This window comes from Neomonachus schauinslandi, chromosome 8, assembly GCF_002201575.2.
Source record: "Neomonachus schauinslandi chromosome 8, ASM220157v2, whole genome shotgun sequence".
Lineage (NCBI taxonomy): Eukaryota > Metazoa > Chordata > Mammalia > Carnivora > Phocidae > Neomonachus > Neomonachus schauinslandi.
This window is the reverse complement of record NC_058410.1, coordinates 50,576,542-50,597,964: the sequence shown is the minus strand read 5'-3', so window position 1 is coordinate 50,597,964 and position 21,423 is coordinate 50,576,542. Positions and strand designations below refer to the sequence as shown.

Below are 21,423 nucleotides of genomic sequence, written 5' to 3'. Positions count from 1 at the left end.
GGACATGAGATTGAGCCCTGCATTGGGCTCCCACCACGCTGGGCCTAGAGCCTACTTAACATTCTCTCTCTCCCTCTGCCCCTCGCCCCCCTCTCTCCCTCTCAAAAAAAAAAAAATTTTGTTGTCTAAGTTTTTTTTTTTTTTTAAAGATTTTATTTATTTATTTGACAGAGAGAGAGAGACAGCGAGAGAGGGAACACAAGCAGGGGGAGTAGGAGAGGGAGAAGCAGGCCTCCCGTGGAGTAGGGAGCCCGATGCGGGGCTCGATCCCAGGACCCTGGGATCATGACCTGAGCCAAAGGCAGACGCTTAACGACTGAGCCACCCAGGCACCCTGTTGTCTAAGTTTTATACTAATTGTATAAACTCATCTGGCTGACTGATCTAAAAGTCCCACCTGTTCTCAGCTTTAGTTTTTTTCTGTAATACTGAATAATGGTCATTCCTAAAATACTTGTTTCATTCACACCTCTCTATAGCTTTGCCTGTTTCACAATACAGGCCCTTTTTCTTGCGTACTTTTTCTCCAAGGTAGTATTAATGGAGAACTTCAGTAACACTGCAGTAAAGCGCTTCTCTTACTTTCAGCCACCATCTGACACCCTCAACCTGGAGCAAAGGACACAGAAAATGTAGGATACATACTCTAATGTCGGCAAGGGGTCCTCCTGAAAATAGGGATCCTGCAGAGCCTGCTCCGAAGTAATTCTCTTGGTTGGATCCATAGTAAGGAGTTTCTGAAGCTAGAGTAACACATGAGAAACCGATAGCACATGGAAAGATTGCTTATAAATCAATGTTTTGACTTTTGTACAAATGTCTAGCAGGATTACTATCAATGCCATTTTGTAGAGCTCACCGCGCTGTTAGTACACTACACACATTGATGTGAAATTGGCAGAAATCATTAGCGTTAAAGCCCTTCGAAAGTGTAACTTTTCTTCCCTGCTGATAAATCATTGGAAAAAATTAAGTCTAGAAGTCAAGGGTGACATCCCCAAAGAAAAATACTTCATTTTGCCTCAGCATCCACCAATTTCTTTTCTTTCTGAAGAGGAGGAAGAGCTAGGACAATCCCATGGTGAACGGGACAAGGTGGCCTGTGCCACAGATCCAACGTCCCCGCCTGGACGAGAGGCACCTACCAAGAGGAACACTTTGCTGTCAGGCTTGACCTTGTGTTTCTCCATGTACTTTATGAGGCTACTGTTGGCGTACCTGCAAGAGGACATGACAATCACACATCACTGGGAACACTCGCACATTTTTTTCCCCATAAAATGTTTATTACTGAAGTACAGTTTACACAGTCTGTATTTTTTAATGGAAAGCTCCCAGATTGGTTTTCCTATAAGATACACGTTTATTAGGCCATTGTTTTTTCTGCTTAATAAAAGAACACATAACCGAATACTGGCAAACGTGTGAAGAAGTAGGAATTGTTAAACACCCTGCGCAAGAGTTTCTATTGTTACAACGGCTTTGGAAAACAATTAGACATTAACCATTAGAGTTGAAAATGTGAACAACCTAAAATCTAGCAATTCCTTTCCTAGGTAGGTACTCTACGAGATTCCTTTGTGCATGTATATTACAGGATACATGAACAAGAATGTTCTTAGCAGCATTTCTGTAGTAAAAAAAACCAAAAAACTGTAAGCAACACAAACGTCTATCAATTAAAGAACGGCTACATTGTTATATATTCACAGAATGGAAAGTTACACAATAGTAAAAATGAATACAGAGGTTGAGTGGGGAATAAAAGCAAATAAAAGCAGACTATAATTTATAAAAAGTTCAAAGATACATTAAACTGAAACAATAATCCACTGAGAGATACATACATCTGTAGCAAAACGAGAATAAAAAATGTGGAATGATAAATACAAATTCAGAACCATGTTGACCCATTGGGAGGGACATGAACAGGAAGGCAGGGTACACAGAGCACTTCAGTAATCTTAGTAATGTTCTATTTCTTACGTTGAAGGGTGAGTAGAGGAGTATTCATTTTATTATTCTAAAAAGACTACGTATCGTGTTTTCATCATATGTTCTTTCCTATATATGAAATATTTCACACTAAAAAGGCCAAAAAATAAGTAATATATATGTTTATGGTAGAAAATTTAGAGAATACAGAAAAGTATAGAGAAGAAAACTGAAATCACTCAGAGTCCAGCCATTCAGTGATTAAAAAAAAGAAAAACAACAAAGCACCCAAACACTGTTGAGATTTTGCTAATTTTCCTTTGGCATTTTTGCTATGTATCTATGTATGATACAAACACAGAGGGGTTTTTGTTTTTATAAAATTGGGATCATACTATACAAACTGTCCTACCTCTTTTCACTTAATAATAATAATGTTTCATAAACATTTTTCCTTGTCTAACACTACCTAAACGACTAATTTACAGTGGTTGTATATTCCTCCTGTTACTGATGTTGTTTGTTTCACAATAGTTAAGAAATATGGGTCCTTGTAGGTTAATCTGATCCGCACGGTAGGGAGACAATGCTGCACAGCAGGTGAGAATCAGGGACCCCTTCTAGACCCTGACTCCTGGCATTTACCAGCTGTGTGATCTTGCGTAGTTCGTTAACCCCTATGAAAGCCTTAGGTTCCTCCTCTGGAAACTGAGGATTATAATCACACCTATCTTATAGAGTTGTTGTGAGGACCGTATGAGAAAATGTAGGTCAGGGCTTAGCACCACGTCTGACACATAGTAAGGACATAGTGAGCCATTTGTGGCTGCTCTGACTGCTCCCATAGGATAAATTCTTGGATTTATTAGGTCAAAGGATATGTACATTTCAAAGCCATTTTTACGTGCTCTAGAACCTTGCTACACAAAGCTGGCCCTCAGCTCAGCAGTATGGGCCCCCAAGAGCCTGCATTTTTAACAAGGTCTCCAGGTGATTTGTATGTACGTTAAAGTTTGAGAAACATTGTGCTCAGCAGTCGCATACAAGGGAGAGTGCCCATTTTGTCGTACCCTTGCCAACTCTAGGTATGTTCATTTAAAAAATCTTTGCCATGTGTATTCATTTAAAATTGCCTCGGAGTGCCTGGCTGGCTCAGTCAGTAGAGCATGTGACTCTTGATCTCAGGGTTATTAAGTTCAAGCTGCACAGATGGGTACAGAGGTTGATTAAAAATAAAATCTTAAAAAAAAAAATTTTTTTTTTACATCTTTTCCCCCAATACCAGGAACATTTTTATTAGCAAGGTAGCCACTAAGTTTGTTAATGGGAAGAAATTTTAAAGTTTATATAGAAATGGAGTTTGTCCACATATATGTCTTTGGTCTTCATGTTAAATCAACTGATCTCTTGGGTTAACTCCAGATTCTAAGTTATTTCTTTCTTTTTTTTTTTTTTTAAAGATTTTATTTATTTGACAGAGAAAGACACAGCGAGAGAGGGAACACAAACGGGGAGTGGGAGAGGGAGAAGCAGACTCCCTGCCGAGCAGGGAGCCCGATGCGGGACTCGATCCAGGGACTCCAGGATCATGACCTGAGCCGAAGGCAGTCGCTTAACCAACTGAGCCACCCAGGCGCCCCTAAGTTATTTATTTCTATCATAATATTGAACCATGCTTATTGGAACATTCAATTTTAAAGTCAACTTAGAGATTTCCTTTTAATTCTACTTTCACCTTGCCTTCTACTGAGCTAATAAGAGCTCTGGGAAGATTACAGAAACTTCTATTCACTATCCTTCCCAATTCACTAAAGAGTAATTTTTTTGGTCCTTTTCATCTGATACAATGAAAGCAAGTTATTTTACCTTTTATGTCATTTCACATCATGTTTTCTGAAATTTTTAAATTATATTTTACTTTAGTGACTTGTATGTACTCTATTAGATTTAGCTAATTTTTAATACAGTCCTTTCATCTTTTGTATCAGTAGCCTGCTTTCACAGGGGTAGAACCATTTGCATAAGACATATGGGCTCTTATGACTGAGCTTTTCCTATTACTTTTCCAACTGAATTTCATTTATCTTTTAAAACTTCTCTCCTTTTATTTCTGGTTACTGTAAACACTATCATTTTATGTGAAAATTTTCCTTTGGTCTTTAAACACTAAAATAAATGTTAAGTGCTTACATTAATTTTCTCTATCTTTTACACTATTAGCGTGTCTTCAACTACTTGTACCACTTTCATTAATACCATTTGACAAGTAACTAATGAGCATGTACTATGTACCAGGCCCTGGGGATACATATAATGGTGTACAGAGTAGACATAACCCATACTATCTAGAGGGAAAGGCAGAGAAGCATTCAAAAGCAAACCGTAGTGCAAAGTCATCAGTGCAGAGAGAAGCAGCAAGGATGCTATGGGAGAACTGAGGGGGACGACCTAGCTCAGACCTAGAAGGTCAAGGGAGACCTCCGCAGGCAAGTGATGCCTAAGCCAAGACCTAAAGGATAAGTAGACAGGAAAAATGGGAGTTAATCTGAGGAGTTAAAATGAGTGGGAGGAAAGTACATCCTAGACTGAAGGAACAGCATATATAACAACCCAGAGGTCAAAAAAAGCTCTGGGTTTTTCAGATTCTTAAAGAAATTCATGATGTCCAGACTACAGAATACAAAGTGGACAGCGGCTTAGTGGATGAATTATGGTGATGTATAAGCCAAAGCTCTATAAGCCATCCTAAAGAATTGAGGGCAGTGGTGATTTAAGAGCAACTAGGAAACCAACATGATCCAATTTGCTTTTGGCAATGACTGCAGTATAGACAGTGAGTTGGCATAAAGACTGGGGGTAGCAATACCACTTGGAAGGCCACTGCAGGATCCTAAGTGAGAGACGGTGGTCTGGACTGTAGTAGTGGCAGAGTAGATGGAGAGGAATACAAAGAACTGACTAGACTTACTCACTGTTTGGACCCCACCAGGTGAAATGGGAGAGAATGGGATAAGAGAAGGATCAGGGATATCTCAGGTCTTGGGCTTGAACAACTGGGTGACTCATGGAGTCATTTCCTAAGATAGGAAATACAGCGGGAGGACAGTGTGGGAGGATAGATGATGAGTTCAATTTTGGACATGTAACTTGAAGTATTTATGGAACATTCAAGTTGGGATTCCATAAGGCAATTAGACAAGTGGGTCTGAAACTTGGAAAAGAGATCCTACTCGGATGCATAAACTGGGAGTTATCGGCATAATCAACGGTAAATTGTCGCCATTAAAATCAGAGAAACTGCCCAGGGAAACGTCCAGAGTGAGAAGAGAGCCCAAGACAGAACCTTGAGCAATATGAGTGTTATCTTTAGGAGACAGATAGAAGAAAAACACTCCACCAGGGACTGTGTACAAGAGGGGCCAAAAATGAGTGCCGTTTCCTACTTCTCTTTATCATGTCTGCTTTTGTTCCTACAAGCCATCCTGTCCTGAAATTTTCCAGTTAAGTTGCCTGAAAGAGAACCTCTTTCGCCTTTTTTCCTCTAGGCGTGTGCATTTATAACAAACTCCTCTCACGCTGTCACCCTTATTCTTTCATTTCTGCTCAATATACCACCAGTGTGTTTTACTCAGCTTCGGGGCCATGCATTCATCCTTCTGCTATCCTTCCTGGTTGCCTAACCCAGCATTTCGGTCACTAGTCATTATTCAGATAAAGATAAAATCACAGTTGCGACCTTGAACTCAGCCCTCATCATGCTAAAATAGGAGAGACGTTTAAACACTATACTGACCCTTAAAATTCTTAAAAGTTTGTAAAATACTACAGCCTAAGCCTCACGTGTACGTTACCAACATCTGGGATATCGTCTTTAAATCATAAGCATAATTAATATATTAAAATCTAAATTTCTGGCTTAAATACTAATCTATATCTGGTTTTTAAAAGGATTAATTTAAATATTCCCATTGAAGTTACTACTTATATTTAACATGAAATTACTTACGTTGTTCTTCTAAAGTCTTTCTGAAGTGTGGGGTATTCTGGCATCTTTCTAATATCTTCCCAATCTTTATCTTACAAAAAAATATTGAATATTGTTATAGAAAATAAGGTTACTTATATAAAAAAATCTACTTATGTTAGCTTAAAAATATACATAAAAATACTCAAAATATGCTTTTGAAAAGGAATTATTTTGAATTATGACTCCAATACTATTTTGGAAAGAAAAATAAATTACCTGCAGGAAACCCCATGACACTAAATATCCGATCAAGTTGATCATGATGAAAGGGATTGCTTGTTTTTATATCTTCCTGACGACAGTGAAAAATAGGTTCTGAAGTCAACAATTCAGCAAATATGCAACCTATTGCCCATATATCTATGAAGGAAGAAAAACAAGTTTTTACACACATTTATTATAGTTCTTGGGTTATAATTCCTGAGTATAATCACAACCTACATACAAAAATACTTTTCAGTGATGGAATATACAAAGTCTGACAACTATATTAAAAAAACATATATATATGACATGAAATAGCTGTATCATCACATAACAGATTAAATGCCAAATAAAAAACATTTACTTATATATTTCCTAATGAAGATATACTTGGGAAACTCAATTTAGCAAGCAATGAATTTACATTTAGGCAAAAGCCTTTCTAACCACTATTAATAATGTAGTCACTGAAGCATTCAATTATAATCTAATGCAGGGTTAAATACTCATGACAGAATAAAACAATACCCAGGGATACATTCCTTTAAAGCAATCAAATGCATAATGATAGAGCATAATTTCTGATTTGTGAGTATAGACAGACAGTATAGACCATATAAAGTGTTTTGGAAAAACTCAACTTTTGTATGCAAGGCTACCAACTTCCATTTTTTCAACAAACTGTAAGGTCTAAAAGCTGATAAATACAAGTACCTACAGGTACAGCATGACACCCATAGAGCTCGGTGTTATTTGAATATATTCACTTGGATTAAGCTGCTCCAATCCTCCAACACTCCAAGACAAAGTTAAAAGTTAAAAGTTTTATTAACTATTTTAAATCACCAGTTATAGATTATTCTATTTGGATTTTACACGTTGAAAAACTGTAATTTCGATTCTGACTATAATATTATATTCACGTTTTGCCAAATGTACAGGTGAATTAATTTTTGTAAGATATATATTCACACTTGCCCACTTAAATAAATACTATTTAATAGTTTAAAAAAAATAATGCACGGGGGCGCCTGGGTGGCTCAGTCGTTAAGCATCTGCCTTCGGCTCAGGTCATGATCCCAGGGTCCTGGGACTGAGCCCCGCGTTGGGCTCCCTGCTCTGCGGGGAGCCTGCTTCTCCCTCTCCCACTCCCCCTGCTTGTGTTCCTGCTCTCACATCTGTCTGTCAAATAAATAAATAAAAATCTAAAAAAAATAAATAAATAACACACAGACCACGGTACAGTATAGAAAAGCAGTGTTTAGTAGCCTACTAAATGTGGGAATCACATTCTGTAGACAAGCTAAATAAGAAAAAAGTCTAATTATATCCATTAGCTAGAATTAACGTTGGTATGCTATTTCATAAAACAAACTGCCAAATGAAAAAAAAACATAAGAGTAATGTCTTACATAGCTGACTCCATTCAGGAGTGGCTTCCTTTCACGTAATGTAGTCTTCTGGATAATGGAAACATATCCCTTCAATAATTTTTTTATTACACCATTACCTGCCATCTTAAGAGGCTATAAAATAAAACCTTTCTTAATGATTCAGAAGGGTCATCACAAACATCCATCATGAAAGAATAGAGTAACAATACTCTTCAGTGTCTACTTTTAAATTCTTTTCTCTCTCCCGCAACATGTTGTTGTCACTCTTGCCTCTGACACAGTCCCATCTCTCTTCCTGCTGGCTGCTTCTACTATGCAGTCAACTGGGGCTGGTACTGCATGTTCCTGGTCATGCCAGTTCCTTGTTTGCCTTCCATTTAAAGGACAGAAGCCAGGATCTAGATTCCCCTGAGAACTGCTAAGAGAAGGAACCTCAGTGTAGCAGGTAATGTTAAGTTCTAGGCTTTCTTGCTTCATATTAGCCTCTAATTTTAAATGGTCATCTGGCTCTTGTATCATCTACACCATTTCTCAGCTCTCATTCCTCTGTCAATGACTTGTTTCTCCCTCCCTCCCTCTAGACACACACACACACACACACACACACACGCACAAACGCTGTCACTCCCCTCCCCCTCTAAACGTTACTCCATAAAATTTCACTGATACCAAATCATCAAACTCTTCTTTCATATGCTCTGACTAGAAATAATACTCATTTCTGGCATGAACCAGGTATGGAGGAGAGTAAGAACGAGTGAATGTGTACATATTATATTTATAATGTCTGCTATGAATATATCTGAAGCCTAAAAATAACTGATTTGGGGATTATTCTTTTTGTGTGTCAGGGTATCAGATAACCCTGATAATTATCTATCCAGAATGGATAATTGCAACTTGACTAAACTTGGAAATTAGTGATTATATTTTTATCTTTATCTGTAAGTTGCAAACGTTTAAATTCAATTTCAGTTGTTCTTGCCCTGAGCAAATAGGAAACATAGTTGATTTCCAATTCATACCCAATTATCTTTATTTCCCCCCAAAACATCTAGTTTTATTTCAATAGTAGAACAGTTAATCAGAAAATATTCACAGAACTGCGCTTCTCAAAGTGTGGGCTGTCAAAGTGTGTGGACCACATACACAGAATCATATAATGGCACATATCAAAAGTGGGACTTACTACCATGGATTTGCTCTATAAGAATCTCTGAGAGTAGGACAGACTTTGGTAGGGAGTCATTTAGTTCAATGGAAGGTTTTGGCTGAATGTGCCTTTTCTTACTGGAAACCTCCCTTCTAGATAAAGACTGTATGGAGCTTGGTAGGAGCCCAGCACATGTGGATTTCTACTGTTACCATGTCCTCTACTCGCTGCCCTGTGCCCTGGGTTATCTCGTCATCAATTCCGCTCTGAGGCACCGCCTGTTACTTCCCAGCTGACAGACCTTTTCTCTGGTGCATTTTCAGTCTCTTCCTATCCCCTGGTGCCTTCTGAGATTGTCTAAGAGACTTTACTGTCCTCAACTGAGAGATCTAATAGAACAAGCAGACAATTCTAAAAGTTGCAAAGATACAGCTCCTCAGTAAAAATCACTCACTGGAATGTAAGTAGAGTCACGCTCTGATTTTAACCCCTCATTCTGAGAGCACTCCATTCCTTCCGTCCGCTTGTGTAGTTCCCCTGTCTGCAGCCTCCACACAGCTGCCATGGTCCGGCCCGATGCCAGTAGCCTGGCCTTGGCAGCCTCTGAATGCGGCCTTACTCTGGGCTCAGCTGCTAGCAGAAGGGTAGAGGGTCGGTTTCCCACTGGCCTACTGTCAAACACTCATAGGCTTTTTCACGAATTTAACAAAATCTTTCAGCAATACTTATAAAGTATTACAAGATTCCAGCACTGTCCTGGCATCTCAATCCTTGGACAAAGTATAAATATGTGCTAGGTGTCAGAGTTTTGCAGAAACCAGATCTCCAGGTGAACGAGGACATCACTATGGTTTAATCTTTGTTTCTCCTTTTACCCACAAATAGGTTAATTAGCGGTCTAATCTTTTCAAACATAGGAACTACCTTTGTAGTTCTTTGCATGCCATCAGGTTTTTTTTAAATAAATTTGACAGAGAAAGTCTTGTGCTCATCTATTTTTAATAATTTTATACTTGTAGTGCCTTTATTCAATGGAACTTAACCAAAGCAGCTAAAGGTAGTAAAAAAAAAAACAAAAACAAAACAAAAATGATATTAGTCTAATACGAGTAAATGGAAAATTCAACAAAAGGAAAATTTCAAGAAATACACCTGGCAGATTTCGGTACCTTAGTGAACTAGCTCATCACAGTGACAGGGCTATCTACCCTTCTCTATCCTCTCTTTTTATCTCAGTTAAAGAAATCTCATGGTTTGAGGAGAGCTCTCCCTTCCTGACTGCCCCAATTCACAGCTGGGCCCTCCGTGGACACTGGAGTGATCAGGTAGCAAAGTCTCTGCTGTCTCCGTTCGGGGGCAGACTTGAAATCCTGCAGGGCGTGTGTTTGTAACAGGTTTTCTTACTCCGTTTTTTTTTTCACTTAGTGAAATGGCAAGATGCTGGGCACAGCTAATCCACCCAGACTCTATTTCCTACTGTGATGGAGAAACCGCCACCCTGATAACGGCAATGGCAGGAGACAGAAAGTAGTCACATTATTTCTGGTTGAGGAAAGGACTGACTGACTGACTTTTCCCCAGATAGAAGGGGCTCTCTCCACACCACACTGTGCCTGCTTTCTGTTGTTCTTTTTGTGGGGAAAACAATTCTAAACCTCTCTCCAGGTCTTCTGATCGACGGTAGGTACGTGCAAAATAAAGTTTGCACATTATCATTTCCATAGCAACTCAACAGGGTCTGATAACTTGATTCCCTAAAAGAAAATGCTTTCTTTTTAAAAAACCATATTCTCCTATAAAGTGAAAAATCCTAATCTACCAGAATATAATATCTAGGAATACAGAAGACAATAGGACTTTTACAAAGAGATATAAAAGTGGTTTTTACAAAGCAGCTTCATTATTATTATACCATTTGGTATTTATGATAATTCGATGCTATGACAGTAAATCATTTTAGACTAACTTACCAATGGCCTTTGTATAATGCCTTGCACCAAGCAGAAGTTCAGGAGCCCGATACCAAAAAGTCACAACTACTGGATCCAAATCTGCCAGTGGCTTTAGAGGAGAATTGAATAATCTGGCAAAACCCATGTCAGCTTAAAAAAAAAAAAAAGAAAGAAACAATATATAGCTCAGTTTGGCATGCTACTAGAACCATGCAAGGTTGATGACAATAGCCACTAGCCTTATAAAGCAATCCTTTCCTCCCTTTTCAACCAGGGGTCTGCACCAGGCACCAGATTCCCTCTTCTGAGGTAGATATTATTACTGTGCCTATTTTACTGATAAAGAAACTGAGGCTTAAAGACATTCTGACTTGCCCAAGGTCATAGAGCTAGTAAACACAGGGTCATAATTAGAATCCAGGTCTGACTTCAGTCCCCTGGCTTTCAGAAACATTGCAATAATCTTAAATGTTTATAAAATTGAAATAGTCTAAAAGTTTCCATGATTAATTACGGCCTCTGTATGCCTATGCATCTAAAAACTGATGCATCTTAGTTTGGTGTGAGCTCAAGTTGGCTCGTGGACACATGAGACCCAATCTGTACACATTTCTTCCCAATTCTGGGTTCAGTGATGTCATGTCAATGACTTGAAATTGGCTATGATTAGGGAATATCTGCATCATGATAAACAGCAAATGCTACAAATTGGGGCTTTTTCACCCCAGAGAGTCACTGTTGTATAATTACCAGCACATCATAAACATGTTTCCAAAGACACGTAAGAGATTATTTGTTATACTTTGTTATAATTCACGATTTAGCAAAGGTCTATACCAAAGCTAAGTGATTTAAATCTTAAGAGGTGTACGCGAGTAGTAAAAAGAATAGTTATTACTATAAAAAGTTCCTGGAGACTATCTAATTTTCTTAAGATTTCATAAATAACAAATGCCTTTTATCTATCAAGCACTTTAGAGTTTACAGATGGTTTTCACATATATCATCTATCACTTCATCTAATCCTCATACGAATGCTGGTTTAGTAAGTATTTTGCTCCCCACCTCTGAGATGAAGAATCTAAAGCCCATGGCAGCTAAATGACTTGCCCAAGGTCATAAGGATAGGAAGTAAAAATGCCAGTATTCAAACAAACCATGTTATAATTTAGCAGCTATATTCTGAATCATTGATCTGACACATCCAATAGAGATACGCCCATGTCACAAAGATAAAATCGTGAGAATGAAAACCCTCTATAACTTGAAATATATGATATACACAGTATATTTTGATTGTATAAGGGATAATGTACATTACGTAATAGTAACTAAGGTTTCAACTCTAGAGAATTATTTAATCTAAAATTAACATGCTATGATATAATGTACATTAAAATTTTAATTTACAGCAATTTTGTTTCTTTGGAGCTTGAATAATTTACAAGATTTTCTGAGAATGCTTTGGAGAACACAGCTAATAAAAAATAAAGCTATCCAAGGAAGCCTGTGCCATGCTTACTCTTTCTTAACTAAATTTCCCTAGAGCAAACAAAAACATTCAAAATCATTCTACCAACACTACGCCTACTTCAAAGCACTGCTTTATGTATTGAATAGATGCTGATTGTTACTGATGGCAAAGTAATATGATGCAATGCTGTTTATCCACTGAAAAGCATGTTATTTTTAAGTAAAAGCTAAAGCCAGTATTTCTCCCCTTATTCTCTACCTTCCTAGTTTTATATAAGCCTCATCTATTCACTGTCAGATGACATTAAGTCGAAATCAAGTCCAAAGGAAACAACAAACATTCTTAAAAATAATTCCTGTCTATTGTTTGAATTTTAAAGGAGTTTCAAATCCTTCCTCAAATAATACTTCAGACGTAAGGTAACTAACAGTTGTTTTCCTAAAATTAGATATGAGTGAAATTGTTCAATTCAATGGACTGCAGTAATAAAATTCTAGTGGGAATGCTAATTAGCTAGTATCAAAGGACAGAGACAAGCAGGAAAAGGCAGTGTCTACCACCAAGGAACTTACACGAAGGTGAGGTGACAAAATACATGGAGTAGATAAAAACAAAAAAGGGTAAGGGCTGTAAGGCTAAAGGAGAGCTGCCAGTGGCTTCTACTAGACTCGACGTCCTTTGAGGGGAGGGCTTATGTCTCCTTCCTGGCTTTAACTGGAACAGTGTCTGGTAAACCTCTGTAGCACTGGACTAAATTGAACGCGGGACTTGAGCTGTAGTTCTGAAGGGTGAATCATTGTGAACAGTAAAGGGGACAAGCAAGCACTTCAGGGAAGGCCTGAAGTCTTTAGGCTGCTGGGGTGGGGGAGGAGGCTCAGGTGCAGCGAAAGTCACGTTGCATTTTCCATTTGCGCTTTTCTTTTCTCTCAAAAAAGGACTGTATTAAAGTGTTAAGCATAGGCATCTGAGCATTACTAATTTTTAAAAAGTGATGTGCTATTAAAACAAAATTCAAAAGCAATTTTAAAAACTAGATTGTTCACTAGACTATTGGTATTGCTTATTGCTTATTTTAACCCTGATTTTACCCCTAATCTTGGATAGAATTACAATCCTAAAACTTATTTTTTTCCCCATTGGAAAGGAATTTGAGTTTTATTCAGGAGGCTGGTCCCCCAATCCTAAAACTCTTAACAGGAGGGCAACGAATGGGCCTGGCTGGAATACAGAATTTATGGTGAGGAGTACTAGAGATATCTGGGAGTGGTGAGAAGAAAGTAAGTGTGGGTGACCAGGATAAACGTGATGACTGGTACAAACAAGGGAGAGTACGGGATGGTGATGAGGAATTTGGTTTGAAACAACGGAGGAGAGGTTGCCAGCAACAAATAAAAGTAAAGATTTCGGCTAGGGTGAGAGAAGAGAATCTGAGATTCAGATCGTAAAATGATTTTTATAGAATCCATGATTTTAAGGCCATAACTTATCAGTTCCTTAAAGGAATAATTATAGAGGGGAGGCTGGGTGGCTCAGTCATTAAGCATCTGCCTTCGGCTCAGGTCATGGTCCCAGGGTCCTGGGATCGAGCCCCGCATCGGGCTCCCTGCTCGGCGGGAAGCCTGCTTCTGCCTCTCCCACTCCCCCTGCTTGTGTTCCCTCTCTTGCTGTGTCTCTCTCTGTCAAATAAATCAATACAATCTTTAAAAAAAAAAAAAAAGAAAGAAAGAAAGAACTGTAGAGGGAGGCCATGCCCCAAGCCAGTGCCTAGGAGATCTTGAAACAAAAGGCTAATAGGAGTAAAAGCCAATAATGAATAAAATGCAGAAGAAAGAGAGAAAGTGGTAAATAGAAAAATAGATTTCTGTGATGCCATATAAGGGAAAAGACAGCCCTGAAGTCAGACTGGTCAGAGGAAGGAATGACTAAGGCAATAAAGGAAAACGGTGACTAACTACGGGCCACTGGCTCTGCTGAGACAGAGGTCATAGGTGACTGACTTGGGAGAGCAGTTTCCATAGAGGGATGGAATTAGAGGACAGATTATAACAAATGAGGGTGGGTGGAGCCCGTGGGTGAATACTGTGTGTTCTAGAAGTAGAGGAACAAGGGGGGAAAAATGAACACATGGTAAAGAAAACACAATGGATATGAGAAGATTTATTCCAGAATTGGGAAAAGGGTTATGAATGTTGAAAGGTGAAGAGGAGAAACCCAGGAAGCGGAGAGTGGAGACACAACAGTGTGAGAGCTTTTTGGTTTTGGGGTTTTTTTTAAATTTTTATTGTTATGTTAATCGCCATACATTACATCGTTAGTTTTTGATGCAGTGTCCATGATTCATTGTTTGTGTATAACACCCAGTGCTCCATGCAGAGCGTGCCCTCTTTAATACCCATCACCAGGCTAACCCATCCTCCCACCCCCTCCCCTCTAGAACCCTCAGTTTGTTTTTCAGAGTCCATCGTCTCTCATGGTTCGTCTACCCCTCCGATTCCCCCCCTTCATTCTTCCCCTCCCAGCAGGAAGATATTTAGAAGCTGGGGGTGGGCGGGGCATCAGACTGGACTCAGGAGGGGAGAGTCACTCTTTGTCGGAGACCCTTTCAAAGGCAGCGCTGTGCTGACAGAAAGTGGTTGGTGAGGGTACAGCAGACAGCTTTGATATGGCTGGGCAGCAACACTTGTAGGGAAAGAGACTCCGGACGGGGAACTCAAGTCCTCCCTCGGAGTGGCTGCGTAAGCTGCAACCTCTCTGAAGCCAGCTCCCCTCCTTGCTCACATTCCACCAGGCAGGGTGCTTGAGTAAAGTAAGTGAGGAAATGTGTGACGGCATTTACCACATGGGACACTGAACTGTCTCTGTCACTGTCCCTCACAGGGAGGGCTACCCGTCACTAGCATTTCCCTGTCACCAATGTCTAGCAAAACGTAGGGCCTCAAATGCCTACAAGAAAATGTGTGAGCGTAAAACAGGAGCAAGTGAGGAGTGCTGGAAAGGGGGTGGGAAGGGGGAAGCAAGGAATGCAGCTACCTGGTTCTTAGTGACCATCAACAATATTTTTTTAGGGCTCTGAATCTCAGTAAACTCAGCGTAGAGGTTTAAAGAAAGGGAAGTTGGTTTAAAACAGCTTCTTCTGGAACTGGGCTAGCAAACTAATTGAAGAAGTAGAAAACCAGGCAGGAGGCAGGCTCAGTTGTAGTAGGACAAAACAGATGGGTAGCTGGTCCAGTTAGCACAATTTTGCATCACCCTTAGTATGATATATTCTAACAGCAAAGAAAGCAGGTTGATGAAACAAAATTTCTTTTAAAATCCTTCTAAAAACCATCAAACATTTAACAAAAGTAATTTCTACTACAAAAAATTACAATAAAGCATTTCTTTAGCTCATTTTCTTCCCCAGTATGTCGTGGGTATAGATGATGCCAGTTTCTTTTAGAACAACCTTCAGGGTTGCAAAGGAAATTTTAATATATAGATAGGGTTCCTGCTGCTGCCTTAACCTAAGACTACCAAGTAAGAGAGTCTATAAACATGTATGCATTTGGAAAAAATATGTTGGTACCTGGCACAGGACTGCAGGGGGCGGGGGACAGGTATCTGGGACGATGTGTGTATCGGGTCAGGTGAGAGATGGGCATTCAGGGAAAGAACACTGGTGAAGCTGAGATGAAAGCAAGACTTAGCAGATTATGTTTAGGGTAACTGTGTAGGACAGTAATCACAGCATAAGCACATGCTTGGGGACTGTATGGGAATAAAGTTTTTGGGCTTGCTTGCCTCAGCTTAGAATCACAGAACCTTCTTTGGGGAATAAACCTAAGGAGTTTTATAAACTATCTATCTACACTCCCCAGTATATTTCCTAAAAATATGATAAGGAAGTCATTTGAAAATTAGCTACTTGAGTAAGAGTCTTAAAAAGGGGATACCACTTTTGCAGTCACTTCAGTTTCTTAATAAATTATTTTAGAAATAATTACCTACCTATTTTGACTCTCCCCCTTTCAGGACCTTCTCCCATTACTAGGATATTGGCTGGTTTCTAGAAATAAAAATAGAGCATTCAAATTACTATGTTTATTCTTTTGACATGCTCTAAAATGGAAAGAAGTTCTTAAAATATGAAAATATCACTTCTGTATTTGCATCAAAACCACAATAGAATATTAAGTACCTTCTATATAAAAGCATTTGACATACCTGAAGTTAGCACTAAACTCCTATAAACATCTTTGCTTTGAAAACATCTTATTTTCAAAATTATATCATACAAGTAATTATAAAGAAATTGAAGCTATCATTTTTGTTTACCCCACAGAAGTAACAAGTAATAATAATTTTTTTAAAACCTGCACATATTATAAACTGTCCACTTGCTGCCCACAACAAAGAGTTTTTGGGGTTGAAAATTTTTATGTAAAATTTCCAACCACAACATCATTGCCTCCATTTAAATTAATCAAATGGAATATTCCTTGCTCAATATTTCTAAACTACTATAGGAAAACATGATCAACATTCAACAGACTCTATTAAAATCCACATGCATTTTCAGCTATAGGTCATGCAAAAGTGAGAAATTCCAAATAGGGGGCGCGTGGGTGGCTCAGTCGTTAAGCCTCTGCCTTTGGCTCAGGTCATGATCCCGGGGTCCTGGGATCGAGCCCCGCATCAGGCTCCCTGCTCCGCGGGAAGCCTGCTTCTCCATCTCCCCCTGCTTGTGTTCCCTCTCTTGCTGTGTCTCTCTCTGTCAAATAAATTTTAAAAAGAAAGAAAAGAAAAGAAAAGAAAAGAAAAGAAAGAAAGAAAGAAAGAAAGGAAGGAAGGAAGGAAGAAAGAAAGAAATTCCAAATAGAATTTCAAAATGTAGGAAAATAAAAACCAGGGCTAATACAGAGCTATATAAAGAAAAGAATAAGCTGCAAATGCATCTGCTGTTTTTTAAGTCATCCTCATTTGTAGATATTTAGAAACAGAGGAACTGTGGAAACAGGCTTTTGGGCAAGTCAGTCTCCTCTGTAAACTATCTAGGGAGAAAATTTACGATTCATTTATTCAATCAATGAATATATTTTTAGCATCTTCTAGGGACAAAAAACATATTAACAATAAAGAGGAAACACAAGCGCCTGATGAACCAAATTCCTAACCTCCAGATGCTCATTATATAAATAGAAAGAAAAAACAGGAGCTTTGTATCTTAAAAGCTAATGCCATTTATGAGTTACAGAGAGGAGTGAGGTCTTGGGTTAGAGGTTAAACCAGATTACTTTTAGATCCCTTCCAATTTGCTGGCTCTTTTTGAAGTTTCAATGAAAACAATAAGACTTTAAAAAAAAAAAAACAGTTCAAAGGGGGAAGTGATTAACCAGAGTTTCCATTGTTGAGGGAAATATTCATTGGATGTGAGGGCAAGGGTGGTGTCCGTTATCCAGATCCTGAAAAATGAACAGGAACTAGCATGGTGGAGTAGAAGGGCAACAGAATGACAGGAGGTACAAAAGGCTATGAACGAGGTAGGCTTAGGAGACAGTAACCTGGACAGAACTCTGGACAGAAACCAGAGGACTCATGTTGGGGGTAGTAAAGTGCACCTAGACTCAGGATAGTCTTAAATACCAGGTGAAGTCATCTGACCTTTATATGACAGGCCGTGAGATGATAGGAGAGGGGGCAGTCTCAGAACTAGGTTCTGTCCAAGGTCTTCTCCACTGAAACAGAGGGGGAGGTATGGAGCTGAGTAACACTCTGAAGGAGAAATTAATAGGACTTTGTGACTAGTTGAAGTCAGAAGACTAAGACAAAGGGTGATAAACATTTCAAAAAGGTTTTGAGTTTCTGTAACTGGAAGAATGATGGTGCCTTTATTATAAAAAAGTTATGAGAGGTCCTGGTTAGGAAGGGGGAATAATGTGAGATGCCTAAGTCCCACTAGCCAGGGGAGTGGAAATAGGAAGATTTGGATTTGAAAGTCATTGTCACTGGAGTGTGATGACTGAAGAAGATGAGACAAAATTAGTTTATCACAGCCAAAAGAGAAAATAGCACTAGACGAAACCCAGACCTGCAAGGTTCAAGTTTGACAACAATTTATCAATGATCCATTATAGATAAAACACTGTACTGCAGACTTTCTGGAAAGAAAGAAAAATAAAACATGAAGCTCTTGACTTCAAAGAGCTTTCAAATCTAGTAAGGAAAGACAGACAAACTGCTTTTTGGAATATTAAGCAGGTTATGAAAAGTACCAAAATAAACCAAAAGAAAGTAGAAGTAAAAAGATAACAGTAAGGGCAGAAATCTATGAATGAGATGGTATTTATGAAGCCTCTAGACAACTACTACAAGAGAAGAGAAGGTACAAATAAACATTACAAATTACAAGAATGACCATAAAAACAGGTTAGAAGGATAAAAGAACCCCACAAAGAACTTTATATTAATTTAAACATGTATACAAAATAGACAAAGTCAAGAAAATGTAACCAACAAATTGACTCAAAATGAATTAGAAAAGCTTAAGAAACCAATATGTGCTAAATAAATTGAAAGTTAAAAATCTTCCTACCAAGAAAACACTGGACCTCAAATCATCACAAAAGCAAGTTCTCCAAATTTTCAATGAACAGACTGTTCAATCTTATTCAAACATTTGCAGAGAATAGAAAAAGAGGGAATGCTCCCAATACATTCTAGAAGGCCAGTATAATCTTGGTAGCAAACCCAAAGTACGGGAAAGAAAAATTTCAGGCCAACCTCATGAATATAGATACAAAAATACTCATGAGTATAGATGCAAAAATATTAAACAAAATATTATTAAGTCAAAAGCCATTAACAGGAATTCCAGGATGGCTTAACATGAGAAAGCCTATATATGTCCATCACCATATTAACATATTAAAAAAGAAAGATGATATAATTATGTTGATAGAGGCTGAAAAAGCAGTTGATAAAACTTAACAGCCATTCTATGATAAAATCTCTCAGCAAGTTAGACTAGAAAAGTACCTCCTTAAACTGATAATGGGTATGTATCAAAAACTAAGAAGTAACATGGGAAGCATTCCCTTTAAAATCGGGACTAATGGGGTGCCTGGGTGGCTCAGTCGGTTAAGCGTCCGCCTTTGGCTCAGGTCATGATCCCAGGGTCCTAGAATCGAGCCCCACATCGGGCTCCCTAAGTGGAGCCTGCTTCTCCCTCTCCTCCCCGCTTGTGCTCTCTGTCACTATCTCTGACTCTCTCTCAAATAAATAAATAAAATCTTAAAAAAAAAAAATCAGGACTAATGTAGGGATACCCACCATTATCACTTCTAAAATCAACATCACACTGTAAGTCTAGTGCTATAAAACAATAATTAAAGGGATACGGATTGGAAAGGCGGAAACAAAATTATTGTTCATTGCAGATGATGTAATTATTTACATAAAAACTCAAAGTATTTACAGACAAATTATTAGCAATAGTAAGAGGGTTTAGTAGGATGTTTGCCTAACTGAAAAATATGAAAAAGTCAACTGTATTTCTATATAACAGCAAAAAAAAAAAAAAAAAAAGGTAGGAAATACAATTTTTCAAAGGCAGCATTTCCATAGCAATCAAAAAAACTATTAAGGCACCTAAGAATACATTAAAGGATGTACAAGTTTTTTATACAGAGAATCTTGAAACTTGATCTTAAATGACATTAGTTAAGTCCTAAATAAATTAAGGGGCCATGTTGACAGATAAGAGGACTCTCTATATAAAGACATCAATTTTCCTCATACTTATCTGTAAATTCAATGCAATTTTTTTAAAGATTTTATTTATTTATTTGAGAGAGAGAATGAGATAGAGAGAGAGAGCATGAGACGGGGGAGGGTCAGAGGGAGAAGCAGACTTCCCGCGGAGCAGGGAGCCCGATGCAGGACTCGATTCCAGGACTCCAGGATCATGACCTGAGCCGAAGGCAGTCGCTTAACCAACTGAGCCACCCAGGCGCCCCAATTCAATGCAATTTCAATCAAACTTCCATCAAAGTTTTGTGTGTGTGTGTGTGCGTGTAAACATGACAAGCTGATTTTAAAATGTATGTGGAAAATAAAATAAAGTAAAATAAAATAAAATATATGTGGAAGAGCAAAGCCCTAAAGATGGCCAAGATACTCATGAAGTGCTAGGGGTAGGGGATGAGGAGAGGCATCTGGCTCAAAACAGACATCACAGTTTATTTTAAAGCCACAGTAATTAAGACAGTGTGATACTGTTACAGAGAGAGACAAATGGATCAATGGAATAGAATGGAGAGCCCAGATAGACCCATGATACTGGGAGAAGAGGAACTTCAGGTCAGGGGAGAAAAGAGGAACCATTCACTAAATGGTGTTGGCACAACAGGTCATCCAAATGAGAAAAAAATAAAATAAAATGAATGCTCGCCTCATACCATACACACAATTTCAGGCAGATTAAGGATTTAAACATGCAAAACTTTAAAACTGGCGGGAGGGAGGGAGAATGTAGAGAATATATTTCTGACCCTCAGGTAGGAAAGAATTTCTTAAACAAGATTAGAAAAAAATCAGAAAAGAAAAGACTGATAAATCTGGCTATTATTAAAAATAACTTTCAATCATCAAAAATAAAGAAAATAAAAAGACAAAGCACAAACCAGCAGAAGTATTTGCAATATACATCAGTAACGAAGATTTTGTATCCAGAATAAAGAACTCCCACAAATCAATATAAAAACAACCTAAGAGAAAAATGGGTAAAATGTCCAAACAGGCATTTAACAAAAGAAGAAACATTTAACCACCAAGCATATGTAGATGCTCAACCTCATCAGTAATGGGGGAAATGCAATTAAAATCACAGTGAGATACCATTTTACACCTAGTATATTGGTTAAAAGTTAAGAACTGTTGGGGTGCCTGGGTGGCTCAGTTGGTTAAGCGACTGCCTTCGGCTCAGGTCATGATCCTGGAATCCCGGGATCGAGTCCCGCATCGGGCTCCCTGCTCGACAGGGAGTCTGCTTCTCCCTCTGACCCTCCCCCTCTCATGCTCTCTGTCTCTCATTCTCTCTGTCTCAAATAAAAAAAAAAAAAATCTTTAAAAGAACTGTTGAGTAGGAAGCGGGTCAGGGGGAATTCCAATACATTGTTGGTAAGAGAATAACTTGGTACAACTTCTTTGGAAAACAATTTGGCATCATCTTGCAAACCTGAACAATTACATACCCTTTGACTCAGTAATTCCATTTTTAGACACACCAGAGAATGTTCATAGTAGCA

General features: G+C 38.5%; 1 protein-coding gene across 1 annotated transcript in view; it reads right to left on the bottom strand.

Annotated features, from left to right (window-relative positions):
• Window positions 1–21,423, bottom strand: part of CDK19 (cyclin dependent kinase 19) — a 170,241-nt gene that overhangs the window by 6,564 nt on the left and 142,254 nt on the right. The window contains 6 exon segments of the mRNA XM_021693283.1: window positions 646–743; window positions 1,146–1,218; window positions 5,942–6,011; window positions 6,179–6,322; window positions 10,684–10,815; window positions 16,127–16,184. Coding sequence (XP_021548958.1) covers window positions 646–743; window positions 1,146–1,218; window positions 5,942–6,011; window positions 6,179–6,322; window positions 10,684–10,815; window positions 16,127–16,184 — 575 coding nt within the window.